Source organism: Anser anser, assembly GCF_964211835.1.
Source record: "Anser anser genome assembly, chromosome: 15".
NCBI classification, from domain to species: Eukaryota; Metazoa; Chordata; class Aves; order Anseriformes; family Anatidae; genus Anser; species Anser anser.
This window is the reverse complement of record NC_139736.1, coordinates 13487758-13513179: the sequence shown is the minus strand read 5'-3', so window position 1 is coordinate 13513179 and position 25422 is coordinate 13487758. Positions and strand designations below refer to the sequence as shown.

General features: G+C 58.1%; 2 protein-coding genes across 2 annotated transcripts in view; one reads left to right on the top strand and one right to left on the bottom strand.

The window, feature by feature from the left end:
• Window positions 1–675: 675 nt before the first annotated feature.
• PPL (periplakin) lies at window positions 676–24487 on the bottom strand. Its single transcript, XM_083799979.1, has 22 exons — window positions 24210–24487; window positions 17386–17485; window positions 17001–17155; window positions 16488–16608; window positions 15674–15799; window positions 15409–15450; window positions 15134–15295; window positions 14072–14179; window positions 13517–13612; window positions 12328–12450; window positions 11454–11600; window positions 10747–10898; window positions 10347–10444; window positions 9623–9780; window positions 8676–8854; window positions 8456–8594; window positions 7378–7571; window positions 6627–6777; window positions 6246–6329; window positions 5689–5805; window positions 4903–4995; window positions 676–4272 (listed from the first exon to the last, which is right to left on the bottom strand). The coding sequence occupies exons 1-22, from the start codon at window positions 24269–24271 to the stop codon at window positions 1588–1590; spliced, it is 5292 nt and encodes a 1763-aa protein (XP_083656105.1). The 5' UTR covers window positions 24272–24487; the 3' UTR covers window positions 676–1587.
• The window catches only part of LOC310881974 (syntaxin-binding protein 4-like), a 50868-nt gene continuing 47288 nt past the window's right edge, over window positions 21843–25422 (top strand). Inside the window, exon 1 of the mRNA XM_083799994.1 lies at window positions 21843–21925. The gene's annotated coding sequence lies outside the window, so the exon portion shown is untranslated. The remainder of the gene's footprint in view (window positions 21926–25422) is intronic.

The window sequence follows — 25422 nt, the reverse complement described above, 5'->3', positions numbered from 1 at the left end:
GACATCTGCTGGAGCAACAGCGTGATCCTGCTTGGTCCTTTCATTCACAAAGGTAAAATAATTGTGTTAATCTCCAGAGCCAGGATGTGTCCGCAGTGAATGCGCTTACTGCTGCTTTTGTTGATGGCAGAGTTTGCTGGGGCTCAGGTACTGAGCTCTGCGGGGACTTACCGCAAGCAAGTGCATTGTATGAGGAATACAGGCTGGGACTTGGGCAGAGCTGGACGTGAGCATGGTTAAAAGGCACCACAGATCTGCCAGAGCTTTCACTGGATGAGTTGGTGATATAATGTGAAAATATCCTGGGCTTTTTTTGATCATCTGCATGCCTAGAATCTGGTAGGGAGAGAAGGGAGGGCAGGTGTTCCCTGGTAAAGCAGCAATTCAGGAAAAGGAAATGTGCTCCAGACATGGAAGCCTCTGGTACTGTCCCAGAATAATTCCCTCTTCCTGTAGCTGCAGTCCCATTTGCTGGTGCAGTTTGCTACCATAGTCATGCTGCTAATTAGTCCCAGCTAATGCTGGTTCAGCAATTTCCCTCTTGAGAAAGGGTCAACATCTGAAATGGACAGTCTTATTTTTATTTTTTTTTTAATTCTGACTCTGAAATGACATCTTCCTGCAAAGCCAAAGATCAAGAGACTGCCATAATAATAAAGGAAAACAAACTTCTGATTGGAACCACTGCATCTTTATTTCGTACTATAAATAGAATTCCCCTCTATTTCCCATTCCCTTACACAAGTAAATGAAACGTGTAGCTGCATGTACCTCTATTCAGTAAAATACCAGCACAAATGGCTTTTCACCATGAGGTAAGCTAACTGTGTTTCGAAGGCACTCTGCGTTTGGTTACAGTTGCATGCTTTACACTTACACTAGCATCTAGTGCTCGGCAACGCTGCCGGCTCTTCACGTACTTCTTGGTGAACTCCTTGGTATATGAATGCTCCTCCTGGATCTAGGGCTGACGCCATCAAATTACTGTGCTTTGCTTTGCTCTTCCCCACCAGCATCGGCACTTAGGTGAACAAAAAGGTGGTGTTTAGGTATTCGGGTGATGATAAGGAATTGAGATGTACGTTGCACCTTTTGTTTACAGAGCCGGTTTTCTCCGGGGATGGTCTCGTCACTTAGATGTCCACAATGAAACTGCCTGGCTTACCAACATGTAGCTGACATAACCAGCTCCCGCTGGTCATCTCGGAGTCATCTTGACCTTCAGTCTCTCTTATGTCTGCTGTATACAGCTTTTTATGTGACTATGTGACTATATGTTGAAGAAACTGCAGGTTCTGCTGAGTCTTTGGACTTCAGGTACTTCACTTCTTGTCTTGTTTTTCGTTAGGCTGAGTGATTAGGTAGGGCTGAAGAGGGGGAGAAGGTTTGGCTGTAGTCTTGCCAAATGAGTTTTCCACTACTGGCAGTACTTTTCCACAGCATATGACAGCAAGCAGTGTGGCTTCATAGCATGGCTGGGGCAGAGGCTCTAGCATTTTGGAAGATGCAAAGGAGGGCAAGGATTTGCAGTGATCTGGTAGTCTAACAAGAGGTGCGGCTCTGACTCGCTGCTTTTAAGAAAAGTTTCTAGAGTGGAGGGAGCGCTGTGTAATTACTTCCGGACACCAAGACTGCCAACTCCTGGATCGACATCTGCTTGTTGAGGTAACAGTTGTACTGAGCCATGGTCAGCCTTCCACTCTTCAAGGCGTCCTCAATTGAAAACTCCCTACCGGACTTCCTGTCGAGGATCACAGATGATTCCCCATTGGGACCCTTTATTGAGATCTCTTCCCAGTCACATTCCTGGCTCTTCAGTTTGACAAACAGGCTCCATTCAATGAGGCCAAGCACGTGAGCTTCCTCAGGAGACATTTCCTTGCCTGTGTCGGGATCAATGACCACAATGGAGCGCCTCAGGTGGTTCTCTCTTTGTTCCCTCTTGATAGCCACTGTCTTGAGGCGATTCTGGAGTTGCTCGATCTCTGCATCTTTTTCTCTGGATAACTGCTTCAGCTCATCTAACTCTCTTTCCAGAGCTTGGAATCTGGAGTCTAGGTTTATTCCACTGTCCATGTGGGTCATGTTTCTCAAATCCCGAGCTTCTGTTGCCGTGAGTTCAATCTCTGACTGCAGTCTCCTTGTTTCCATCAGCAGGTTCTGTTTTTCGAGGTGTAGTTTGTGGTTTTCCTCTCTTAATAAGTCTAGCTCCTTTGACGACTTAGAGTTGCTGAATTCCACCTCGGACAGCCTGGTTTCGAGCCTATTGATATCTGCATCTAGCTCCCTCTTACGCCTGCTCTCCTCCTCCAGGTTGCTCTTCAGCTTTTGAATCTCGTACTCCGTGTCTCCTTTGTCCACTTGGACGCTCTCGGAAAAGACCACTTTCTCTTTGACCTCCATCTTCTCCAAAGAAAGAAGCTTCTTTCTCAGGGCTTCCAGTTCAGTTTGCAAGACTTGTCTACGGTGCTTTTCTTCTTCTAGCTCTAGCTTGAGGAGGGAGTGCTCCTTCTCTTGCTGGGGATCTTGCTGAAGGATCACTTTCTGTTTCACAGTTACTCGTTCTGTCGTTTCTCTCTCCTGTTCTTCTAACTCATTCAACCTAATCTTCAGCCTCTGCACTTCCAGTTCCGCCTCTCTGCGGGCCTGTCTCTCTTTCTCAAGTTCTTCCAGCTGACGCTCTAGCTCAGACCTCCTTCTCTGCAGCTTGCGGAGCTCTTCACGGAGGCAATCAATTTGCTTCAGCTCGCTCTCAATGCTCTGCGAGAAGGAATTGACTTCAGCTTTCAGGGCAGGATCTTGCTCATACTTCACTACTTCCTGCTGGACCACTTTCTCCTTCACCTGGGAAAGCTCTTCCTCCTTCTGCCTTACCTTCTCTTCTTGGAGTAGCCGTTCCCTCTCCAGGTCAATGTGCTTCATCTGTTCCTCTGCTAGCTGCACTCTCAGAGACTCAACCTCCTCTCTAGTCTTGGGGTCTTCGCGGAACTGCAGAATTTCTTGAACAACTTCCTTTGTATGCACTTGGGGTTTGGTATCTTTCAAAGCTTGTATCTCTTGTTTCAGCTGGTAGATCTCAAGGTCAGCTCTTTCAATTGCTCCTGTCCTCTCTATGATTTCCTCGCGGAGTCGCTGTAGCTCCTTTTCAGTTTCTGGATCATTCTTGTACTTAATGACCTCCTTAATGACTTCTTTAACTTCTACCAGTGGCCCTCTGTTCCTCAGAGCAGCCAATTCATTCTGACAGCTCTTCAGTTGCTCGTCACCACCCCGGTACCTCCTCTCTTGTTCTACCAGCTCCAAACGGAGGTTGGCAACTTCATTTTCAGCCTTAGGGTCTGGGCGCACAATCTCACGCACTTTCTCCTGTACAACCACCTTGGCATTCTCTTCCTCCAGCAGCTGGATCTTCCTGAGCAGCTCAGCCTTTTCCCGCTCGTTGGAACGACCCTTGGATTTCTCATCTTCGTACTGGCGCCGGAGCTCGTTCACCTCTCTCTCAATGGTCAAGTCTTTCTCCACCTTCAGCACCTCCTTGACAGTAATTTTGCCCTCAGCGATGGCCCGTTCTTTCTCAAGACGTTTGAGCTTCTCCTGGAGGAAGCTGAGCTCTTCCTCGTGCTTCTGCCTAAGGGCACTCTCCCTCTGCTTGTTCTCTTGCAACATGCGGAATTCCATCTCCAGCTGGGGATCGTTCTGCAGCTTCAGCACCTCCTTCTCCGTTACTTTCTCCTGCTCTTTGTTCTTCTCGCTGGACAGCACAGCAATTTGTTGGCGTAGCAGATTGACCTCGTTCTCTCTGGTTCCTTCCTGCCTCCTGAGCTCTTCCAATTCTTCTTTGAGCCTCAGGATTTCATCAGCTTGAGCCTTGTCTTGTTCAATACGCAACACTTCTTTCACTATGTACTCCTGCCCTCCTTCTCTCTTCTCATGCTCCAGAACACGCAGCCTGATTTTAAGGGCCTCCAGCTCATCCTGGAGCACCTGGTTCTTTCGCTGCTCTTCTGCTAGGTTTTGCTGCAGTTTGTGGAAGCTCTCCTCCAGCTGGGGGTCAGGCACTTTCTTCACCAGTTCCTTCTTAACTATCGTTTCTTGGGGCTTCTGGTTTTGCAGGTGGACAATGTTGTTCTGAATGGCTTTGATCTCGGCTTCCAGCTGTTGCCGCCGCTGCGTCTCATCCTCCAGCTCTTTCTTCAACTTCCAGACTTCTTCCATAGGCCTTCCAGACTTCTTGGTCTGGATAAATTCTTGTGTTACTTGAACATCTGGTTGCTGTTGTTGGGGAAAAAAAGCGTGTAGTTAACATTACCAAATGATCATACTCAGTGCTTATTTTCAGTGCCTCCTGTAACAAAACCACAGGAGGATGTTAATCTGGGTTAAGGGAGGCTGCCTACTGCCAACACTGAACAGAGCACGTTGGCAAACAGGCTTCTCCTGAACTGCTCTCTGGATTTCCAGCCTGAAAAATGCTCTTGGTGATGCCAGTTGTTGTCAGAGCAAAGCTTTTAGCCATGAGGGACACAAATTGTGGCCTGGGCTGGGCAAAAAGGAAGTGTTAAAAATGACATGGAGCTTCTGAGGATGAGGGGAATATACCGGTGTGGGGACTGGAAAATGCAGAGAGGTCGTGTGCCCGATTCCCGGCAAACTGATTGACGAGTCTGCAGGCTTTTGGGGCAGGAAATGCCAGCTACATTTGTTTCCGGTTCAACTTGTAATAGCAAAAGAACGCGTATATCATGTACACAAATATTCTTTCAGGATCACACTGCCACAGCCTGTTGCAGCTGTGTCGTATCCATCTACCAGCTGCAAGCAGAGATCCAAACCGATAGCTGCAGCACGCTGACCCTCCCGAGCCTCCCCGCGTGCAGCACGTGCTGGCGGGCCCTCAGTTACCTGCCGCAGGAGGTTCTGAGCAAATTCCAGGTTCTGCAGCCTCTGTTTATTCACAGCATTTACTTCGGTGAACTTGGCTGCCAGAACAGCTTCCTACGAGAAAAAGATGCATTCAGCGACGCAGGAGCCAGAGGTGTTTGGTCAAGACTTGCTGAACAGAAACAATGGCCAGGCCCTAAAGCAATAACGCTGGGTGCTTTCCTAAAACCTTCCTACCAGTTTTGGGGGAGGACGGGTGGTTCTTGTGCATGCTTACAGTAATCTCACCTCCTTAGACTGCATGTTTCCTACTCAAGACTTGCCAAAAGAGATGCAACCGAGGAAGAACCAGGTGGACACTTCTGGCTGCCTGCCTCGATAGCCAGGATAGTTTGAGATGAGTTTTACACAAACAGGTCCAGTATAAATAGGTGGCTCGTGGCCTGCCCTCTCCATAAGTATTTATTTCTAGGATGCTGTCTGTGGCAGTGAAATCTCACTCCCTGGTTTAAAGTCTTGAGAGGAGAAATGTTTTCAGTATTTTGGCTTGTGGGAAAAGGAAGCGCTTCCTTTCAGAAAGGAAATGCTAAATCTGGTGTTTTCCCTCCATCATTCTGGCCATCCCATCCCCAAAAATCAATGGCCTCAGAATGATGAAAAATTCCTTCCTCCCCTAATCTTCTGCCCTCCCCTGCAGTCCCCTCTGGGGCCGAGGCTGCTGACTGTGAAATAATTGTTTGCAAAATCCCTGTTGGTCCTAGAAAGCTGTCATCTGTTTTAGCTCTCTGTAGGCTACTGCTTATTTACCTCCTCTTTTACTTTTGCGGCTGGAGACTGGAGCCTGGGCTTCTTGCTTGTGTACCCGTTCCGTCCGTTCTCTAGGTCGAGGATGGACCGTAGCTTCTCTGCTTCCAGCTCATAGTCCTGCAGGAAAAGGTTCCCAGGAGAAAGGTGAGATTACCGAGTCCCCTTCACAAGTGGATCCCTCCTGGACCCTGACTTTCAGGACTTCCTCCCGCCTCCCGTGGCCCAGGGTTTGGGCGAGTTGCTGAGGGTGGTGGGACCTGGAGTGCTTTGGCAGAACGTCCTGGCAGGGTGTGAGGCGGGTGCTGCCTGTCCTACAGCCCGGTGACCGGAGCTGTGTGCCCAGACTTGCCAGGTACTGCACCAATAGTGGGCGTGGAGTGGAAACCCTCCTTTCACAGGCAGCAAATGCTGGCTTACGGCCATGCCGTCTCAGTGTTAGAGCACACATCACCTGGGTTTAGCTCCTCAGCTGTTTGGGCAAGGCTTCATAGCCCTTCTTTAGGCAGCTCTTTGTAGGATGTGAAGAATTCTCCTGCTGGAAGAATTGCAGATCTTACCTTCACTGCCTGCTGGTATTGCTGAGCTGTGGCGGAGACCTTCTGCACCTCCTGTTCCTTGCTTGCGATGTCACCGAGGAGCGCCTAGGATGCGTGGAGATGCATGTCAGAGGAAATGACAAACCCAAAAGCTTTGTTCAGCCTTTGTGAGGGTTGCCATTGGAGTTACAACACTGAGAATTGCAACCTCCTAGAGCTGCTTTGCTACATACAAACAAGTCACAGATGGGAGAACGGGACCTTATAGTATAAAAATAGGTAAAGTCAGCAGGTCCGTACATTTTTCCATTTTATGTGCAGAAGCTGTCTAAATCTATTAATTATCTTTTTGTGTTCCTTTTCCTCTCCCCCATGTAGCCCAGGGCTCTTGTGAAGAATTACCACTTGGTTCTTCAGCTTCACTTCCACTTGCTGGATGTTGTCCGTCTCCTGCGGCTCGTAGTTAGGTATGTTGCAAAGGAACTGGTTGATCTTGTCATAGTTGGTGCGGTACTTGGAATAGGCACTCTTTGCTTTCTGTAGGGTCTGCGTTCTGTAGGGGAAATCAGCTGAATGTCAGTACTATCACATCTGTTGTCTTCTGCAAACACCTCTTAACCTGGCCCTGCTTCCCCTTCCCCTGTTCCCTGAAGACACTGATTTGAGCCAGTTGTTCTCCACCCCACTCTTCTGCAGGAATTGGTGCCACCAGGTTGGTATAAAAGTAAGCAGAAATCAAAGGAGAAAGGAGTCACGGGGCAACTGCAGGGAGAATGAGGAGGATGCTGAATGCTGGGTGTAAGCCTTTAGTGGGATAAGAAGGTACAAGATGTGACGTGATCCGGGCAGAGGCAGATGTGGGTGGATGGCAGCTCGTGCACTCTTACTGTACCCACGCAGTGGCTAATGCAGTTGCTCTCGCCGAAGTCCCCATCTCTGTTGCAAGAGCACTTCATCCTAGAGGCTGCCCACACCTACCCAGCCAGTGCATGTCAGGAACCTCTATTGCTTCCTCCTTAGTCCTCCCTGGAAGCACTTCTGCAACTGCTCATTCCTAGACTGTGTTATGCCTCTTCCAGATCCTGGTCTACTGTAAATATCCCAGCTCTCCAGGCTGGTCCAGTTCTAGCTAGATGCTGTCTTGGAGTCTTACCTGTGGTCAATTTGTTTGCTGAGGTTGTTGAAGCGCTGGTTGAGTTTGTAGAGCTCTGCTTCCTGCCGCTCGATGTCAGGGCAGTGCTCTTGGAATTTGCTGGCCAGGGTGTTGGAGCACGTCTTTGTCCTTAGCAAGTTCTGCTCTGCTTCATTGAGCAGGAACCTTTTGGATTGGAGCTCGGAGCCCATGGCCTGTGGAAAAAGCAGGAGAGAGAAATTCTCCAGAGCTGCACAAGTGCCAGACTTTCATCACTGCTCCCCCTTGACTCAAGCTGTTGCGCTGGAGCTGCAGATGATGCTAAGGACTGGCTGAGCTGCAGCAGTGCTGCAAGTTCTGGAGAAAAGCAAGTTAGAGCTGAACTGTAAGCAGAGCCACCTGGTAAACCAGCTGGGGAGAAGTGAGCTCTCTCTCCCTTCTCTGTTAATCTTTAGAAGTAAGCATACTGTGTGTGAAATGTTTGGTGCTCCTCCTGCAAGCCCCCCCGGGTTACCCCGTGCCTGCAGGTGCAGCAGCTCCGGAAGGAGCTGTGAAAGCTCTTGCATGCCAGTCTAAACACAGGACCTTGATGAAAAAGTTGAAGAAGGATGTGAAATTGTGGCCCAGTTCTTGGCCTTCCTAGCAGAAGGATTGCCGGTTTTGGTTGGCAGGTTTTCTTTTCCAAGATAACTGTTCCCAGTATGCTGACAGGTCCAGCCCTCTTCTGTACCAGGCCTCTGCATTGCTTTTCCCAGACCACCGTATCTTTTCTGATTTGAGCAAAGAAGCAAATATTCAACTGGCATTTGCTTTCTGGTTTGGGGATGGGAATGGTTTGTGTTTAAGGTCTCTGCACAGTTTCCTCTCCTCCCATGAGAGCACCTGCTGAGCTACACCTGGCAGGAAACCTGAGGAGAGGCTGCCTCTGCTCGGCTGTGGGCATCGCTGCAGTCAGGTGAGGTCCCAGCTGGGGGAGCCTGTCCCTTCACCAGCTGCTTCACGTTTGCGACTGGAGCAGCAACTCCCACAGCTCTCCGAAGGTGTTTCTGTATGGGGAGCACATCAATAGGGTAGAAAACTGGCTGGAGATAGCACTCACCAGCAGCTCTTCATTCTTGCGATCTATCACGCGCACATCCTCTGGCACAGTGTCATCTGTCACCAGCTTGTTCTCATACGTGGACAGCAGGTCTCGGCCTTGCTGGAGGCTCTTCTCGAGGTGTGTGGCCACCTCAACTCTGTATGGACACAAGAGCAAAGGTACTGAAGCACACCTGCACCCATTTCCTGCAGCACGCCAGGCTCAGGCCATGACTTACTTCTCCTGGGCGGCGCTGAGCAGCTGGACCACGCGCTCGTACTTCTTGGTGGTGTTCTCCACCTTGTTCTTGACCAAGGTGGCGCTGCCAGTGTTCGGCACTGATTCAATGAAGACCTCGCACTCCTGGATCTTCCTCATTTTCTCTGGTTCAATGCGACGGACCTCATTGGTAATGTTCTGCAGGAGGAAAATAAAATCTTTGTAGCCACTGAACCAGGACCTGGTGGCTACAGCAGAAACTGGCTGACCTGCAGCCATGTGGTGCAAGAAGGGAGGGCAGGGCTGAGGCGTGCATTTGGTGGCCGGTGCCCTTCAGCCCATGGGGAACAAGAGGATATTCTCTATCCAAGTTTGTATCCAGCTCTGTTGGGGCAAGCTCGCTAGCACTTAGGAAGTGCTGGCACAAGGAAGCTCTGGCTGGGGGGGAGGCTGGTTCACAGCAGCTCCAGCTCTGCTGGAAACATGCTGAGCTCGTCTGGACCCCTGGGCTCTGTGCCCTGAAGGATGACTTCTCGCCTGGACATCAAAGTGCTGCAGGCAGTTGGAGCAATTTGCTTTCACTTGTGGCGGCACTTGGATTTTGACACAGCCCTTGGCAGGTGATGTAACCAGGAACCGAATTTCCTCTTAAAACAAGGGAGGTTTGTGGCACGGAGCCTGGCCTAATTAGGGGTCAGGAGGAGAGGAAGGGAGCAGGACGTTACAGCACTGGAGCCTAGCGGGGCAGGTGCTGAGCTGCGCACAAGGAGAAGCAGTGCCCTGGAGCTTAAGTGTTTGGGTTTTGTTTCTTCCTTAGCTGCTGGTGGTGGCGGCACTGCTCCATGCCCTCATGCTCCAGGAGCTCTTACAGCACCCAGCACACTGAGGACCACCACGGAGACCCCTGGGGGGGGCCCTGGCCTTGGGAGCAGGGTCCCTGTGCAGCACCACCTGCCTGCTTCATACCTTCAGGTCCTTGGAGCGCTCAGTGCTGTCCTGCACAGCCCGACTCTGTTCCAGCGGCGGGCGGAGGTTTGCCGTGATTGCTTTCTCCAGCTTGTCCAGGTCGCTGTGTACTTTCTCCAGCCCTGCCAGGAGCTGGCGGCCCTGAACTGATGCAGCATCTGGGTGAGGAGAGGGGAGCAGGTTAGAGCCAGCTCAGTCCCACTAGTAAGGACAAAACCCATGTCCTCCTTGGCTCCTTGCCCGCTGTGACCACAACCTGGCTGCTCGAGCCCCACACGTGTCCTAGTGCTGCCTGGGGCCCCTGAACAGGTGGGAAGCTGTCGGTGATGTCCTCTCACCACAACCAAGCAGCAGCCCAACGCTTCGGCCATGGGCGTGAACCAGCCACCAGTAAGAGCCCAAGGGAGCGTGACCCAAGCACTGGACTGGGCTGCCCCATTCCTGTGGGGTCCCCATCCCTGCAGGTATTTGGGATGTGCGGAGGGGGCACTAAGGGATATGGTTTATACATCAGACTCAGGAGGTCAGGTTCATGGTTGGACTTGATCTTGAAGGTCTTTTCCAATCTTGATGTTGCTATAAGTCTGTGGTTCATCATCTCCTGGGTAGGGGGGGCACGTATGTCACAGCATGGTGGGGTTGTTGGTTGAGGGGACAAGGCAGAGCCACCCCCTTTTAGCGCCTGGGGAGGGACGAGCCAAAGGCTGCCCGGGCAGAGCCGCACCTCCGATGCTGTCGGCCTTCAGCCCCTCGTAGCGCTGCTGGAGGATGTTCTTGCAGTTGGCGGTCTTCTCCTTCACGCTCACGTAGCTGTCAGCAATTCTGCGAAACGGGACAGCACAGGGCCGGGGTCAGAGCCGGCCCCTTGCTCCCCAGGACCCATCCTGGCCGTGGAGGTGGGGGTGAAGCCCAGCCAGGGGGTCTCTGCAGCCTGATGCCTGGTGGCAGGGGGGCGGGCGAGGTGCCTGCCTGCACCCCTCGCTCCTGTGAGTACTTCCCAAAGGAACGGGCAGGCTCCCCCCCCTCTTAATGCCCCCCTGAGGAGGGGAATGTGGATGGAGGGAGGGGGAGGGCTGAGGCTGTGGTGGCAGCAGGAGGAGCTGGCATGGCTGAGCTGCACGTACTGGTCTGCCAGCGCTACCGCCTCTGCGTCCGGAGGGGGGATCATGAAGCAGACACCCGGGGCGCTGATGGCATCTCCAGTGCTGTCTGTCACCTCCCAGACGTCCCCGCTGTTCTTCTGCAGGGTGTAGTGGGCTCCGCGGGTTATCTGACCCTAGGGGACAGGAACGGGCAGCGGCCACAGGTCAGGATGTGCCTCCCGCCCCCCTCCACCTGCGGCGCCACCCAGCATCTGCCCCATGCAGAAAACTCATGCCCCGCTGCTCCCTCCCTGCAGCGCCCAGCTCTGAGCCGTGCCTCTGCTTGCACCAGGGCAGGGAGGAGGCACGGGCAGCTGAGTCAGCCCATGCTGCTCCCCAGTGCTTCACCCCGACTGGCCCGTCCTGCGGGGACAGCACCTGTGGGCGCTGGGGACGTGGATGTGCCCCGACTGCACCAGAGGGACGGGGCTGGGAGTGAATTTGGTCAGAAACATGCCTGCATGTCGTCACTGTCCCAGCGTGGGAATGTGATGGAGCTGAGCTGTCGCAATACCAGGGAGGGTGTGTGACAGGCACCGTGGCTGTGCATTCCCCAGGCCCCATCCCGCACCGCTCCTCCCCAGCTGCACAACCTGCTCGCCTTGTCCCCGCAGAGCCCGTTCCTTTGCCGGGTGTCACCTCTGTCCCCGGTACCCCCGAGGAGCCCCCGGGCCCTGGCGGGACGGTACCTGCTCGCCCTCGTACTCGCACAGAGCCTCCACGGGGACGGGCTGCGGCGGCGGCTGCCGGCGGTGCCGCAGGGGTAGGACGTGCTGGCTGCGCTCCTGCAGTGACCGCACCACGGCATCGTACTTGTCCAAGGCCTTCTCCTGGTCCTGGCATGGGGGAATGACCAAAGAAACTTGGGAAGGAGGGAGAGGGATAAGCTTCTGCGCCCTCCCAGCTGGGCAAGAGCTCATACCCTGCCTGGGCCCTGCAGCAGCTGTGGTCCTGGGCCGAGCGTGTCCCTGTCCCCCTCCCCTTCTTTTAGGGCCAGGCTGAGGACGGGGGCTGTGTTTGCGTGGTCACCGTGCCATGGCACCAGCCACAGGCATCCCCTGATTGTGTAGTCCATGGATAGTCCCATCCCCAGCAATTAGCTCTAATTAGCCCCTTGGAAAGGCTGTGCAGGGGTTGCTCTGTGGCTGGCTGTGCAGGGGGGTGTCCTGCAGCGGGTGCTGGGCTGGGGGGGGTGGGAGGAGAGGGCAGCTCCCAGGAGGGGCTCCCGGCACCCCGGGATGTGCTGCAGCACGGATGGGTCCCGGTTGGTGACCCCACGGCCCAGCTCACCACAGCACAGCTCATCCCACCACCTCCTCCAGCAGCGGGTCTAATTATGCTCCCGCCCTTAGTGAGCACTGGCTTAATGAGAGAACAAATAAAAACCAGCCCAGCGAGCAATTACGTTGCTGTGGGAGAGGCAATCTCTAGCTCAAGGGGGAGGAAGAGCTGGGCGCAGGGAAGCAGCAGCAAGGGCTGGGTGCCTGCCCCGGCAGGGCCAGCACCCGTGGGTGCCGTAGGGATGCTCCAGCTCCCCCCAGTCCTGCCTCCACCAGTACTCACATCCAACTCCCTGAGCAGCGACTCAAGCTGGTATCTGTCCTTGAACTCGGGGCTGTATTTTTGGTCCAGGTCTGTATCTACCTTCTTCAAGAGCTCCTGGGCGTCCTTCGCATCTTTCTGAAACTGTCGAAAGGTGAAATCCCTGGTGAAATCCCCGGAGAACCCCTCCCCTGCTGGAGCAGAGGCGCAGCCCAGTGCTGCCCACAGCAGGAACAGCCCCAGCCAGGCAGCGTGGGCAGCAAAAACCTCACAAGCGCATGGAGAAGGATGAGGCGTTGCTATCTGCGATAGCGGAGCTACGGAAAGACTGCTGCAGGGAAAAATAATGGGGCAGCCTGCTTTCTGCATTGTTCAATGCACCTTTCCCTGCCCTCCCCACCTTTCATTTGGGTTTCAGGTGGACAGGGTCACGCTGTCCCCAGTGCCAGCGCAGAGGGGTGGGCAGAGCCCAGCCCTTCCCCACGCGAACCCCCCCCACGGGGGGCTTCTTCCAGCGGGGGCTGAGCGGGCGCCCACGAGAGGCACTGCCTGGGCTGGGCACCCCGCTTCCACCTTGGCAGGAGCCTCGTCACGTCCTCAACCCGCCCAGGCTGTGGGAGAGGAATCCGGCCCGACCTGCTCCCCGCGGAGCCTCCCCGGCTGCCAGATGCGATTTATCGGGCAGCCATCTGTCTGCAGCGCCGGGCCCTCGCGCGCGCTCCCCGCGGGCAGCGCTGCGTGCGCTGCAGGTGCAGGTCCCACCCGGAGCCCTTCCGCTCCCGGGGGGCGGCGAGGTGGCAAAAGTTGGAAATTAGGGGAAATTTCTCCTCGGAAAGGGTGGGGAGGTGTTGGGACGGGTTGCCCAGGGAGGTGGTGGAGTCACCATCCCTGGGGGTGTTAAGGAAAGGCCGGACGTGGTGCTTAGGGACGTGGTCTAGTGGGTGATGGTGGTAGGGGGGTGGTTGGACCAGATGATCTTGGAGGGCTTTTCCAGCCTTAATGATCCTATGAAAAGGGGGTGGCAGGAGCCTTGCTGCAAGCCCCGACAGAGCAGAGCTGTCTGTGCACAAGGGTGCTGGCAGCAGGCAGTGGCGGTGGAGCAAGTCGCGCTTTGGCCAAGCAATTACTGCACTGGCAGTTGGGACTTGCACGTGGTGCGCTGGCATCTCTCTGGCCCGGCGGTGCCTCATGGCCCCCTTGGCTCTGGTACCTTGTGGAAGTCCTCCATGAACTTCAGGTGGCTCTCCTCGCAGATCAGGAAGTTGAGGTACTCCTTCCAGTCGGCGTGGACCGCCTCGATGTGTGCCTGTAACACCGTGCCACGTCAGTGCTGGGAGGGCGACAGCAGCCCTGTGCTGGCCAAAAGCAGCAGCACCCACCCCGAGCAACCAGACCCTGAGGGACTGTGAGCCCCCCCCCCGGAGGCTCCTGGCTCAGAGCTGGGGCAGCAATACCATAAAGCTAGCCCAAAGCTGGGGTGTTGTGATGGGACTGTGGGGAACGAGGCGGCAAGTCCCGTGGCCTGACGTCCACCTTGCCGTTGGAGGTGGAATGTGACAACGCAATTTGTCCCTTGAGGCTGGCCCAGGACAATCGCCAGAGGAACGGGGAGGATGGGAAGAGCTACTGGGGTTTCTCCCCACTCCCCCAGACCCCACTCACACACGTGCAGGTGACTTCCCGCTTGGCACCCTGGCCTTGGCACAAGGTCCCACGCTGGAGTGCCCCAAGAGACCGGGAGGCCGGGGTCAGCCCCAGCGCTCACCTCGATGGCGTTCTTCCCGGGGTGGTTCTGGGCCAGCAGCTGGTCTCCGTCCGCGTGCAGCTTGTTGATGGCCTCCTCCTTCTCCTCCAGCTTCCGGTGGATGAAGTTCTAGAAGGAGAGAGGCGGGGTGCCGGTTGATGCCCACACAAGCAGAAGGTTGGACGTGGTGTTTAGGGACATGGTCTAGCGGGTGATAGTGGTGGTAGGGGGGTGGTTGGACCATCTTGGAGGGCTTTTCCAACCTCAGTGATTTTATGATTCTAAGGGGACCCTGGGTGAATCCTATGGCTTGGCAGTGAGGGCCTGAACAAGACCAAAAGCACGGTGTTCCCGTACCGCAGCTTTCATTTTTTTTCAGTTTTCATTGAAGATGAGATTTTTGCCAAGCTAACACTGAGCTGAAGGAGAGAATCATGACAACTCAGTGCTGAAATTACCAGTTCCTTCCACCCATTTTAAGTTCTGATTATGGCTCGTGTCTGACAACTTGTTTGCCTGGAGAACAATCTGCTCTGGGAGGCCAGGAAGTGTTTGTCACAAAGTGAATTCTTCTGGCGGTGACATGATGTGCAAGAGACATCCACTCTTTTGTGTAAGAACTCATAATGCATTCCCCCATCACCCACCACAGGTGTGTAATGTATGTTCTATATCACAGAATTACTTAAATACGTAAATATTTGCGTGTGCAAAATTCAGACACGCACATGCACAGGCATTTTTGAATAGACAAATAGATGCTGTGAGTAAACACCTTAGCTAACAGAATACAGATTAAGGGATAGAATTTAATTTTCAGTATTTTCCCCTAGGAGTGACGTTAATAAGTGTTACCTCTCGTAAAGGCAGAGAAGATTTGGAGAAGAAACTAAATATTATTCAGTGAAAGGGAAAATGAGTAAGTAGGCCGTACAGTGATTACACTGCCGGGTTCCCTCTCTGCTTTATTTCTGGCAGGAGGCAAGGACCAGCATTACCGCTCTATCACCTGGAGGTCTCAAAGTGCTTCCTGATGGAGTGGGGAAACTGAGGCAGAAGGGGCTGGCGCGAGTGTGCACCCACCTCGTACTGGCGGCGCCGGCTTGGGTAGTCCAGGTTGTGGTCGCTCCAGTCGTAGTGCGTCCGGTCCTTCGCCTGCTGATCCAGCCAGTAGAGCTTGTTGGTGCAGCGCTGCATGTAGTCCTGCAGCGCGTTCAGGTCCTGCTGCCGCTGCTGCGAGCTGGCCTGGGAGGGTGAGGGGGGAGCTGAGCCCCGTGCTCCGTCCCGCTCCCCACCCTGCAGTGCGGCTGCGAGGGGCTCGTCCCCCCCCCCAGCCCCCCGTCCCAGGGGTCTCCTACCAGCAGCTTCTGGTACTTGGCTTGGAGGTCGCTCGTGTATTCCTGGTAACGGGAGGAGAAAGGCGACAGTCGGGAGGGTGTTTGAGGAAGAGTGGTTGAGGGATGGGGACGGGGATTTTATGGCCTTTGCCTCCTTGTTAAGCTAGGGCTGGTGCAGGATGCTCAGCTCTGAGGTCAGGAGGAAGGCTGGGCACCCACCCAACCTGGGCCAGGTTTGGGAGCTGCCTGTCCCTCCCCTACCCCGACACGGCGCGGCCGAGCTGACCTTGGTGCCTTCCTTGGTGACGTGCGGGCCGATGGCCATGACCTCGTTGTGGAAGATGTTGTGCTCTTCTACCTGGCTGTTGACCAGCGGCAGGTCAGTCCCGAAGCCCTTGCCACATAGCGCGTCCTGCGGCACACACGGGGGGGAGGAAATTAATGACAGGACAACGGGGCATGGTGGCCATGAGCTGGCAGGCTCCTCTTGGCCACCAGAGGTTGGACAGGAGTGGTGCTGGGCTCGGACAGGCTCTGCTGGCTCGTGCTGAGGGATGCAGAGGCTGGCATGGGCTGTGCTCCCCCATCCCGGCACCACAAGCTGGATTTGGGGATTTGAGAGGCGGAGGTGATGCAGCAGTGTTGCTGGGAACCACCGTGTGCCACGGACCAAAGCAGGTGGAGGCTGGGGGGTGGCAAGGCAGGGGAGAGGCCGAGCCTCCAGCATGTGGAGGAGAAGGCAGGGGGGGACCCGGCAGCAGCCTTCCCGTGACCGCAGGGCGGTTACTGAGAAGCCAGCAGCATGTGGTAGCAGGATGGGAGCCAACAGGCACACATCGGGGCAGAAGTGCAGCCTGGGTGGCAGGGGAAGCTTTTCCACAGCCGGGCGTTGGAGCACGCTGCCCAGGGACAGAGCGCAGTCTCCACCCGTGGATGGAGAACAGCAGAGGTTTGCCCAAGCTCGCCCAGAAGCGACAGCCTGGTGGGCTCCTGCGTGGCCACGCCACCCCCGGAGCTTGTCCTCGCTCGGCCCAGATGCCAGCAGTGGCACTGCCTCGAGCACCGTCCCCAGGCAGGGGCACTGGTGTCCCCCTCGGTACCTGTTTCTCCTCGATCACCGTGGACCAGTTGACCTGGGGCTCAATGTGCTGCAGGCAGAAGTTGTAGATCTGGTCGTGCTTCACGCGTAAGTTTGCCACTCGTTCCTTCAGCTGCCGGATGCTGCGGGAAGGGAAGGACGAGGTAGGATGCAGCACGTGGGCACGGACCGGACCGGCCATTAGCTGGAGGTCGTCCCCTCCCAGCCCCGGCGGAGGCAGCGCCTTGGGGACCTCAGCCATGTAACTGGGCTGGGCAGGCATTGAGCAACGAGCTGGGGAGCGAGAGGGCAAAGGCTCCGCGTGCTCGTCCCCTGCCAAGGCTCTCAGCAACACCTCCAGCTCGGGGCTGGGGGCAGATGTCGCCCCAACGTGCTTTGCCCAGCGCTTTATGCATGGCTGGTGAGCAGCGGTTCCGGCTCGATAGGTGCCTGAGGACAGCCGCAGGGTGGGCGCGGGGGGCTGCTGCCAGTCCGAGCCCCCAGAAGGGGCTGTGCTCCCTCCCGCGGTACTCACTCTTCTGTGATCATGTCCCCCTGGGGGTGCTTCATGTGCCTGGCGATGGCCGCGTCCCCGTCCAGGACGTAGAGCAGCTTGTCCGACTCGGTGAGCTTCTGAGCCGTGAGCTCCTTGTACTGAGCTAGCTGGCAGGCCTTGATCTTGTGCAAGTCCTGGGCAGGCGGAGAGGGGGGAGAAACGATCACAAAGGGGACAGCAGCAGCATCCAGCCCGCCGTGCGGTGGGTGCCAGTCACGGTCCGTCCCCCCCACTGCTGCTGGGCCGCAGCACTGGGCAGGCTGGCTGGGGGGCAGGAGGAAATTTCGGGTCCCTTCTGCCACCCCCGAGGGGGGTCCGCGTGCTTGGAGGAGCCTGTGGGCACGGGGCCGTGGCTCGTACTCACATTCTGCATTCGGGAGTCGGTCTCCACGATGTTTTTCTCCACCTGGTCAGCATTTTTCTGCAGGCGCTCTATGAGCTCGGTCAGCTCTTTGCTGGAGATGCTGGGGAGGAAGAAGAGAGGGAGAGGAGCTCGTCGCCCCGTGGGGGGCTGCTCTCGGCACGCCGTGGCCCTGCCACATGGCCGGGGCCCAGCCGAGCCCGCCCGGCACTGCAGCTGCGCGTGACTCACTGCTGCCTTTCGAACACTTTCCAAAACACTCCGAAACGCCGCCGCTCTGCCAGGAGGGGGGCGGTGGCTGGGGCCTTCCCAGCGCGGCGGCGATGGGAGCGATGCCGCTGCCAAGCCCGACCCTCCCTTGGCACGAGGTGCAGAAGGGCCGCTCGCAGCACAGGGCTCGGCTGCGCGCCGTCCCCACTCGCTTTGCCCCAGCACCCCCAGCCCCTGCCGCCCCCTCCGCACGGCGTTTGCCCTCCCCAGCACTCGTACGGAGCGCTCTGCCTGCAGCAGCCCTGCCTCCCTCCGGAGACATCTGCTCTGCAAAGAGGTGCACAGAATTTAGACCAAATAAAAGGGGATGGGGCGGCGCGGGCCGCATGTGCGCTTGGGCACTTTGCCTCCTGCTAGGCAGGGTTTCTCCTTCCCTCCTCCGCGTGCCCAGGGTGACGGGGGTGCCAGCCTCTCCCCGGCAGGGTGCGGAGCCGGCCGCCTGCTCTGCTTCACATCAGCAAGGGATTGCACGGGGCCAGCCAACTATTCCCAGCAGGGACGGCTGAGCTGGAGCAAATGCTCCTGCTAACGCACGGAACGCCCCGTGCCACAGCGTTTGCATTGCCGTGGTTATTTTAAACATTTCATCTCCTCTGTCACTTGGGCTGCATTATCGCTGCGTGCCAAGAAGCTGCGAGGTCCCGGCTGGCTTCACACCCTGCCGGCAGAGCAATGGCACTTGGGGCCGAAGCACCGCAGCATCTCCCCCGCAGAGCTGCTGGCATCACGCCGCACGGCCCCGTGGGGCTGGGCCAGCGATCACCCCCAGCACCAGCACCGGGTTTTGTGCTCCCACGTGCTGGCGAAGCCCGCAGCTGGCTGCATCCCGGCCGTGCCCGCTTTGCTGCGTGGACCGAAGCCATCGCCGGAGCCTTGGCTCGCTCCGATCCCAATCATTTATCGAGTGGGGATAATGAGCCTTAATGACCTCATTACATGGTGGCAGAATTAATCGTTATATGGCGCTTGGAAATGCTAATTGCTGTTACAGCTGCTGGTAGGCAGGCCCCGTGGCTCCTGCACAAGCTGCTCCCCGGGGGGCAGCGGGACGGGGTCCAGGCGCGAGCGGCACTATCGGCGGGCCGCAGCATCCCGGCTGCGTGGGGGCTCCTGCAGCAGCCCCTGGTCCCTCCTGGGGGCTCGGCCACCCCAGCACAGCGTGAGCAGCCGGTCCCTGCAGAGGGCTTCGTGGTGGCTTCCCCAGACACATGCCCGTGGGAACAGCACAGGGTCCTCAGGGGCCACGCATGGTCGTGGCGGGGATACTCGGGTGCTCGCAGCTCGCTGCCCTTCCGATGTGGTGCTGGGGAAGAAGAGCTTGGCCAGCCGGGTCTGGCCAAATTTCTCCCAGCACTGGTGCTGAGTTTCGGGACAGGTGCCTGCCACACGTCCTGCCTTTTTCAATAGGAAAAAAAAAAAAAAAGCCCCAGGCTTGTTCCTCCCCACCTGAAGCCCTGCCCCTGCAGGCTGGTGGTGTTTGACAGATCCACGGAAGCTTGCGCTTCCCCGAGAAGCTCTGGCGTGGGCAGGGTTTGCGCTGATATTTCTTTTTATAGAAGCTGCATCACCAGAATGGCGCTGAGTGGGGTGGTGGCTTGTGTCTGTCACTGCTGCCTGCCAGGGCGAGCGCTGGCTTCTGCTGCCGGATCCCGGCTCGCCCCGTGCTGGCAGCTTGGCCGTGCAGTGGCTGGTACAGTCCCCGTGTCTTTGAACGAGCCCAGGGATGAATCTTTGGGGTTTGAGTGGGTTGACAGTATGGATGGAAAAGCCATCCCAAACGACTGAAGAGGCTCGGAGCTTTTCTAGTTCTGGTTTTGATTGTGCTGAAGAGGCTTCCAAATTGTATGAAGGAAATAAAGTTAAGCAAGGGCTGGCTTGGGATCCGTGGCAATGCTGCACATCAGCCGTGGCTTTCCAAGCTGCTGCTGGTGATCTGGTGACCGCAGAGCCCAGCCTTCGTGCTTGCTCGGAGGGCTCTGCATCAGCAAAGCCCATCACCTGCATCGGGACCCAGCGAGCAGCTGTCAGCCTTCGGTTGGGCACCAGCTCCGCCAGGAGCATCCTCACGGCCCCGCCGGGACAGCTGGCATGGGGCTGATGCGTTGGGGTGAGGATGTGCCCTGTTTTCCTGTGCCAGGGCGGATGGTTTGCCCAATAATCCAGAAATTGCTGCTGAAGTATACAGGTGCAGTGCTTGAGCAGGGTTGGCAGGGAAGAGGAAACGCGGAGAGGCTCCACAGCGCTTGCTTGCAGCGAGCAGGAACGCGCTCTGGTGCGACGCAGGCATCGCTCTGGTGGGACGCGGGCATCACTCTGCTCTCCAAGCCTCACCTTTCCTGGTGCAGGCAGCAGGAGAGGTTTGCTGTCTCCACCTTGTGCGAAAGCCTGGCAGGGCTGGCACCTGCTGGGGCTTTGGGATGGGGAAAGGTGATAGAAACCTCCCAGGGGACCTGGCCCAGGTGCCCGGGACCTGGGCATGGCAAGGAGCCTGCAGAGGAAAAGGTGAGGCAAAGCCCAAATAGTGAGGGCTTTGTTCTGAAAAAGGAGAGAAAAAAAAAAAAAAAGAAGAAAAAAAAAAAGAAAATCCCTGGACAAACTGGCTTTGCCATTTCTGAAGAACTTTAACATTTCCAAGGACTTTTCTGGTCACAAAGGAAAAAATGATAGCATTCATGAAAAGCTGTGTTTGACAAAAGCCCTGTTGCTGTTTCAGAGAGGCCGCGGGATGGCCTGGCCGGGGCGAAGGAGCGGGGATGATTCCAGGACGAGGGGAGGGTTTGCTCCGGATTTCTCGCAGCTGGGGAGCGGGGAGGAGGCAGCTGCTCCGTGCTCGAGCATCTGTTGATGAAACATATCAGCGCACGCTTTGGAGCCGTTCTCTTGCTCTTCAGGGAGAGGAGATGTTTTTGCTGTGGCTCACCAGGCTTGGGAGGATTCCAGCTTCACTGAGAGCTGCCTGGAGGTGCTCGGTGTTCCCCTGCAGTGCCAGGGGAAAGAGTCCAAAGACTCCTCTGGGGTGCGTGAGCATCCCGCGGAGCAAGGGCCCTCCCTCTCCCCAGCTTTTCAGAGCGATACGGTGATTGTTTTGAGGAGGCAAAAACTTGGCTGCTGAAAACTTCTCCCAGGGAGGCTGCATTGAGGGGAACTGGTTTCCAAGACCAGATTCTAGCCTGGACCATCACTACCCACCACCCCCTACCAACACATTCAGCCTCTCGCCCTGCCAGCACGTTCCTGAGCCTTGCAGCCCACCACGAAACACCGTCTGCATTTGCTTTTCAGGGCTGTAACTCGGCTCACCAATTCCCGGTTGTTTTAGAGGGCTCAAGGTCCGCCTGCCAAACCCCGACTGAGGTGCTCGAGCAAAAGCCCGTGCACCCGCTCAGGTCTCTGACTTGTGCCGAAATTTGCACCTCCTTCCCCTAGCAGTGATGTGACCCCTGTCGATTTTTTTCCCTCTCCACCTACCAGGCTGTGCCTTTGCTTGGAGCTGCTTGGAGCAAACACCCCCGAGGCGCGGGGGCCTGGACGTGGGCAGGGTGACAGCTGGCCTGGTGGTCCCTTTGGCTTCTCCGAGTGTTTCCTTATTCAAACGAGGAGGGGAGCTCACCCACACCCCTAATTAAGGGTGTTCAGAAGGACATTTCGTGGAGTTTCAACTGCGCTGGATGAACATGGTTTGCGGGAGAGCTCCCGTTTGTGGCGACAGCTTGCCCGTAGGTCAGACACCGTCCCGCTGCTTCCTGCGGCCCCTGCTCCCCTGGGGGCTCTGCTGGGAAACCCTCCCAGCCTCCGCAGCAGGCTGCAGCTGCCCCTGGCAGCCCCCCGTGTGTAGTGTCCCCTCCTCAATGCCCCTGGGCCGCTTACGGCTGCCTTGGCACGGGATCGTGGTGGAGCAGAGGACAAAGGGGCCGGGCTTCAGCTAGCGTAACTCTGGTTTGGGAGAGATTGGAATCTGGTACAAAGCTGGGAGCAGCGCGCACACGTCAGGGCGTAGCTGGACAGCAGGGCTGCCAGGCTTAGCCCAGCTTGTTGCTATTATGTTTATCTTCCCTTGAATTAATGGCGATATATTATTGTAATGTGCATGGAAATTAAAGCAAAAATAGGCCAGGCGATGGCGAGGCTCGCTGCGCTATAAATACAGAGCAGCTCCCTGACTCACCGGTTGTCTATTCATTACTGCTGACTCCAGCCCTGCAAAACAGCCTCCAGAAATCGGTGTCAGCCCCGCAGCCAGGGCCTCTGCCGAGCCTCCAGCGCCGGCCCCGAGGTAGGGCCGGGCCGGGCAGGAGGGCGCTGGGTCTCCTGCACCACTGCTGGCAGCGGGTGGGATCCCTGCGGGCAGCAGGGCGAGCTCCCACAGCTGCCCCGTGTTTTGCGCTTCCCGAGCTCTTCACGAAAGAGAGGAGCCCACCTCCTGGTTTCAGAGCGTGGGAAGGGTACCGGGGAGGGTGTTTGGCAGGGTTTCCCCATATTTCTGTATCCTGCCTTCCTAGGGGCACAGGACTACCCCACCAGCACCACCGCTTGGTTAGCGCTCGGCTCCTCCGAGCACCACTTACCCAGAAAAATGCTTTTTTATCTATCTACAGAAGTAAATTACGTGCTGCACCTCCAGCCCTGCCTCTCCTGGCACATCCAGCCCCGGCAGCTGGATCTCTCACAAGGCTCCTGGGGATGGTGACCTTGCCTCCCGTCTCTTTTTGGAGGGATGGAGAGGGGATGGGGATGTTTCTGTGCAGAGACTTGGGCCCTGGTCCTGTCCACTTGTGCACTGGGAAGGCAGAACCACGGAAAATGTGGGCTGAGGAGCATCATCTGCAAACAGCCGGTGAGGGAAGGGTGCTGGGTGCTGGGAGCCGGGTGCTGGGGACGTGCTCCAGGAGCAGTGGGTGCTGCCGAGGCCGGGCACACCAGGGAGCCCGGCTCACCCTGCGCACCCCAAATCATCTTTGCCTATCCGTGGCTCTGCAGGGTTTAATGCCACTTCTGCCCCTTCCACGTCCCGGCTGGGGAAGCCACGGGGCCGGGGACAGCAGCTCCTGGCCGGGGTGCAACCCGCTGCGGGAGGTGCTAGGTTAGCGCCGTGCTACCCCCGCGGTGCTTCGGGGGCTCGGTCCCTTGCCCTGGTGCTCAGCTCCCTCCGACCGCGCAGCCCCTCTCCGAAGCACGGGACGAGGCTGGACGGCGCACACGGTGTTGAAATGCCTGTTCCTGTTTGCACAGCCTGGCGTTCGGCTGCTGTTAGCAGCGCTGCTTGGTTCTCCCAGCAGCACGGGCGGGCGCTGGCGGGGAGCCTGGCAGCGCCTGGAGCACAGGCCGGGGCGGCGGGAGCTGCTCCTCTCCCACTGCCTTCTCCTGCAAGTGGTTCAACCGGTCCGACGCCGGCTTCCCCATCGCGGGGATGTTTCCCCACAGCGGGGAGTGTTCCCCGGACTCCCAGGTGTTTGTAAACTCCAACGCAGGAATTAACAAATTGGGGATAATGGGCGCAGCCCCCCCCCCCCTCCCCGGGTGTGCATGGACACGCGGGAAGCACGGTCCGGCTGCAGGGAGGGAGGTGGCCCCGGCCCCAGCACCGTGCTGCTTCCCCGGCTGGCACAATCCAGCCCTAAACACAAGGTTTCGTTCTGGCCCACAGCCTCCAGCGCGGGCGGCCTCCCGAGCCCGAACCTCCATCGCACCCGGCCACGGGCACCGACCCCGGCTGGCAGCTGGGGACCCCAGGGCGCAGCCGCCAGCCCAGGGGTGGGGACGGTGGGGCAGGTGCCCACGTCCATCCCCTCCCGGCACCGCGACGCTGCTCAGGGTCCCAAGCCATCGGCCCAGGCACGGCGCTTCTCCCCGCCGAGCCCTCCGCTGCCAGCACGCAGACGCAGCAGGGCGTTCGCACCTTCCTCCGGCGATGGGATCGCTGGGGCTGGGGCCACCGGGGAGGCTCGGGGTCGCCCCTCTCCTCCTGGGAGGGGGTACCTGGCAACCCCTGAGCCAGCCTGGCCCCAGAGAGGGGACCTATGCGGTCCCCTGGGCTCCCAGGCCAGGGCAGCACCGTCCCCTCCGGGGACCCCTCCTTGGTGCGGGGAGGAACAGGGAGGCTGCTGTTCTGAACCGAACCCCAAAAACACCTTTTGTATCGATCTCAACATCAAATCGATCCCAAGAAGCTCTTTGGGAAATCGTCCCTTCCGCCCCAGCGTGCGGTGGATCGCGCAGCCCGGGGGGCGGCCGTGCCTCCTCATGGGGAGGAGAGCCTCCCTTTTATTCCTTTTATTTTTTTCCCCCCATTTTAACTGCGTCCTTCCGACGGGCACGGCCAGCCCCGCTCCTTTTTATCCCCGGCACAACCGATACTTGTCCCCTCGCCAACCCGAAGTGCTGATGGAAAGAGGAGGGCCGCAGCCATCGCCCCTCGGACGACCCAGCGGCGAACACCAACCTCGGCGCCCCGACGGCCCCGACCCCCAACCCGGGCTCTCAGCACCCCCCGGGGCCGCCCAGCTCGGCCCCGGCAGCCCGGTGGCGGGGCAGGGGAGGGGGCTCAGGGGGTCGCTCACCTCTTTTTCTGCACCGAGGGGCTGTACTTCCCTTTGTTGCGCTTCCTGAAGAGCGAGTGCATCGCGTCCCCGGCCGGCGCCGCCGCCGCGCTCCGCCAGCTCTCGGCCCGCTGCCGCCGGGAGGCTCTGCGCCGGGACGGCGGCGGGAGGCGGGGCGGAGGCTGGGGGCTGGAGGCTGGAGGGAGGCTGGAGGGAGGCTGGAGGGAGGCTGGAGGGAGGCTGGAGGCTGCCTCCTGCCCTCCCGGGGCGGCGGGCGAGGGGCACGGCCGGGGCCGGCCCGGGGCGGGGCGGGGCGGGGGCTCCCCGCCGGCAGCTCGCAGCCGTCGCCCCTCGCCCCGTCACCGCGGTCCCCTCCCCCGGGGGGCCTCCCCGGCTTTCCCCTAGCCCCCCCCCCCCCCCTTCCCCCCGAAGGCCTCAGGGAGGGCACCCCCGGCTCGCAGCCTCCCTTCGCGGCGGGGTTCTCCGGCCTCCGAGCATCCTCGTGGCCTCCGCGCCGTGTCCCTGTGCTGGGGGCAGGCTGCGGGTGGGGTCGCAGAGAGCGGGGCCGAGGGGCACAATCCCCTCCGTCACCCCGCTGGCCGCCTTTCCGTCGATGCAGCCCCTGCTTCCCTCCCCACTGGTGGGCTGCGGATGGAGGCTGGGACTCACCACCCCCAGCACCGCCGCGTGCTGCGGTTCTCAGGGCGCACCGGGGCCGGCGGCTGCGCCGAGCGGGGCCGTGGGTGCCCTGGGCCAGCGCACCCTTCCCGAGGGCTGTGCCCACGCAGCGGGCACGAGGGCGGTGGGGTGGCTGCCCCCGGCCACCCAAGAGGTTTTGCTCACCCACCCGCGGGTGCACAGCAGCCAGCAATTAGGAGCGGCTCTGGCCTTTTTATCCCGGGATTTTGTGCCCATGTGGGATTAAAGGGCTGAATACGTGCTTGTAGCTTCCCCACCAGCCCCAAATCCTCTGCTGATTTTCTTTCGGGGGGCACGTCAGTGCACGCTGTGACCTGTTGATCCCGATCCCCCGCTCACATCACATCACTCAGCTGCGGGGCCACTCGCTCTGGCAGAGCCCAGAGCCTCCGCTCGCCCTCCTGGCACACGAGGAGCCCCTGCACGGCTCTGGGTTTGCCCACCTGGGCTGGGTGTTGGCGGTGACAGCACGAGGCAAGTGCGTGAGCATGAGGCTGGGGGGCGGCCGGACTGCACTGGGGTGAGGATGGGGCAG

Coding starts and splice junctions, on each gene's coding strand:
- PPL (XM_083799979.1), bottom strand. CDS start 24,271: ATGCACTCGCTCTTCAGGAAGCGCAACAAAGGGAAGTACAGCCCCTCG. Junction 12,451..13,516: donor TCATGGAGGACTTCCACAAG/GTACCAGAGCCA, acceptor ACCTTTCGACAG/TTTCAGAAAGATGCGAAGGA. Junction 10,899..11,453: donor GCGAGTACGAGGGCGAGCAG/GTACCGTCCCGC, acceptor CCTGTCCCCTAG/GGTCAGATAACCCGCGGAGC.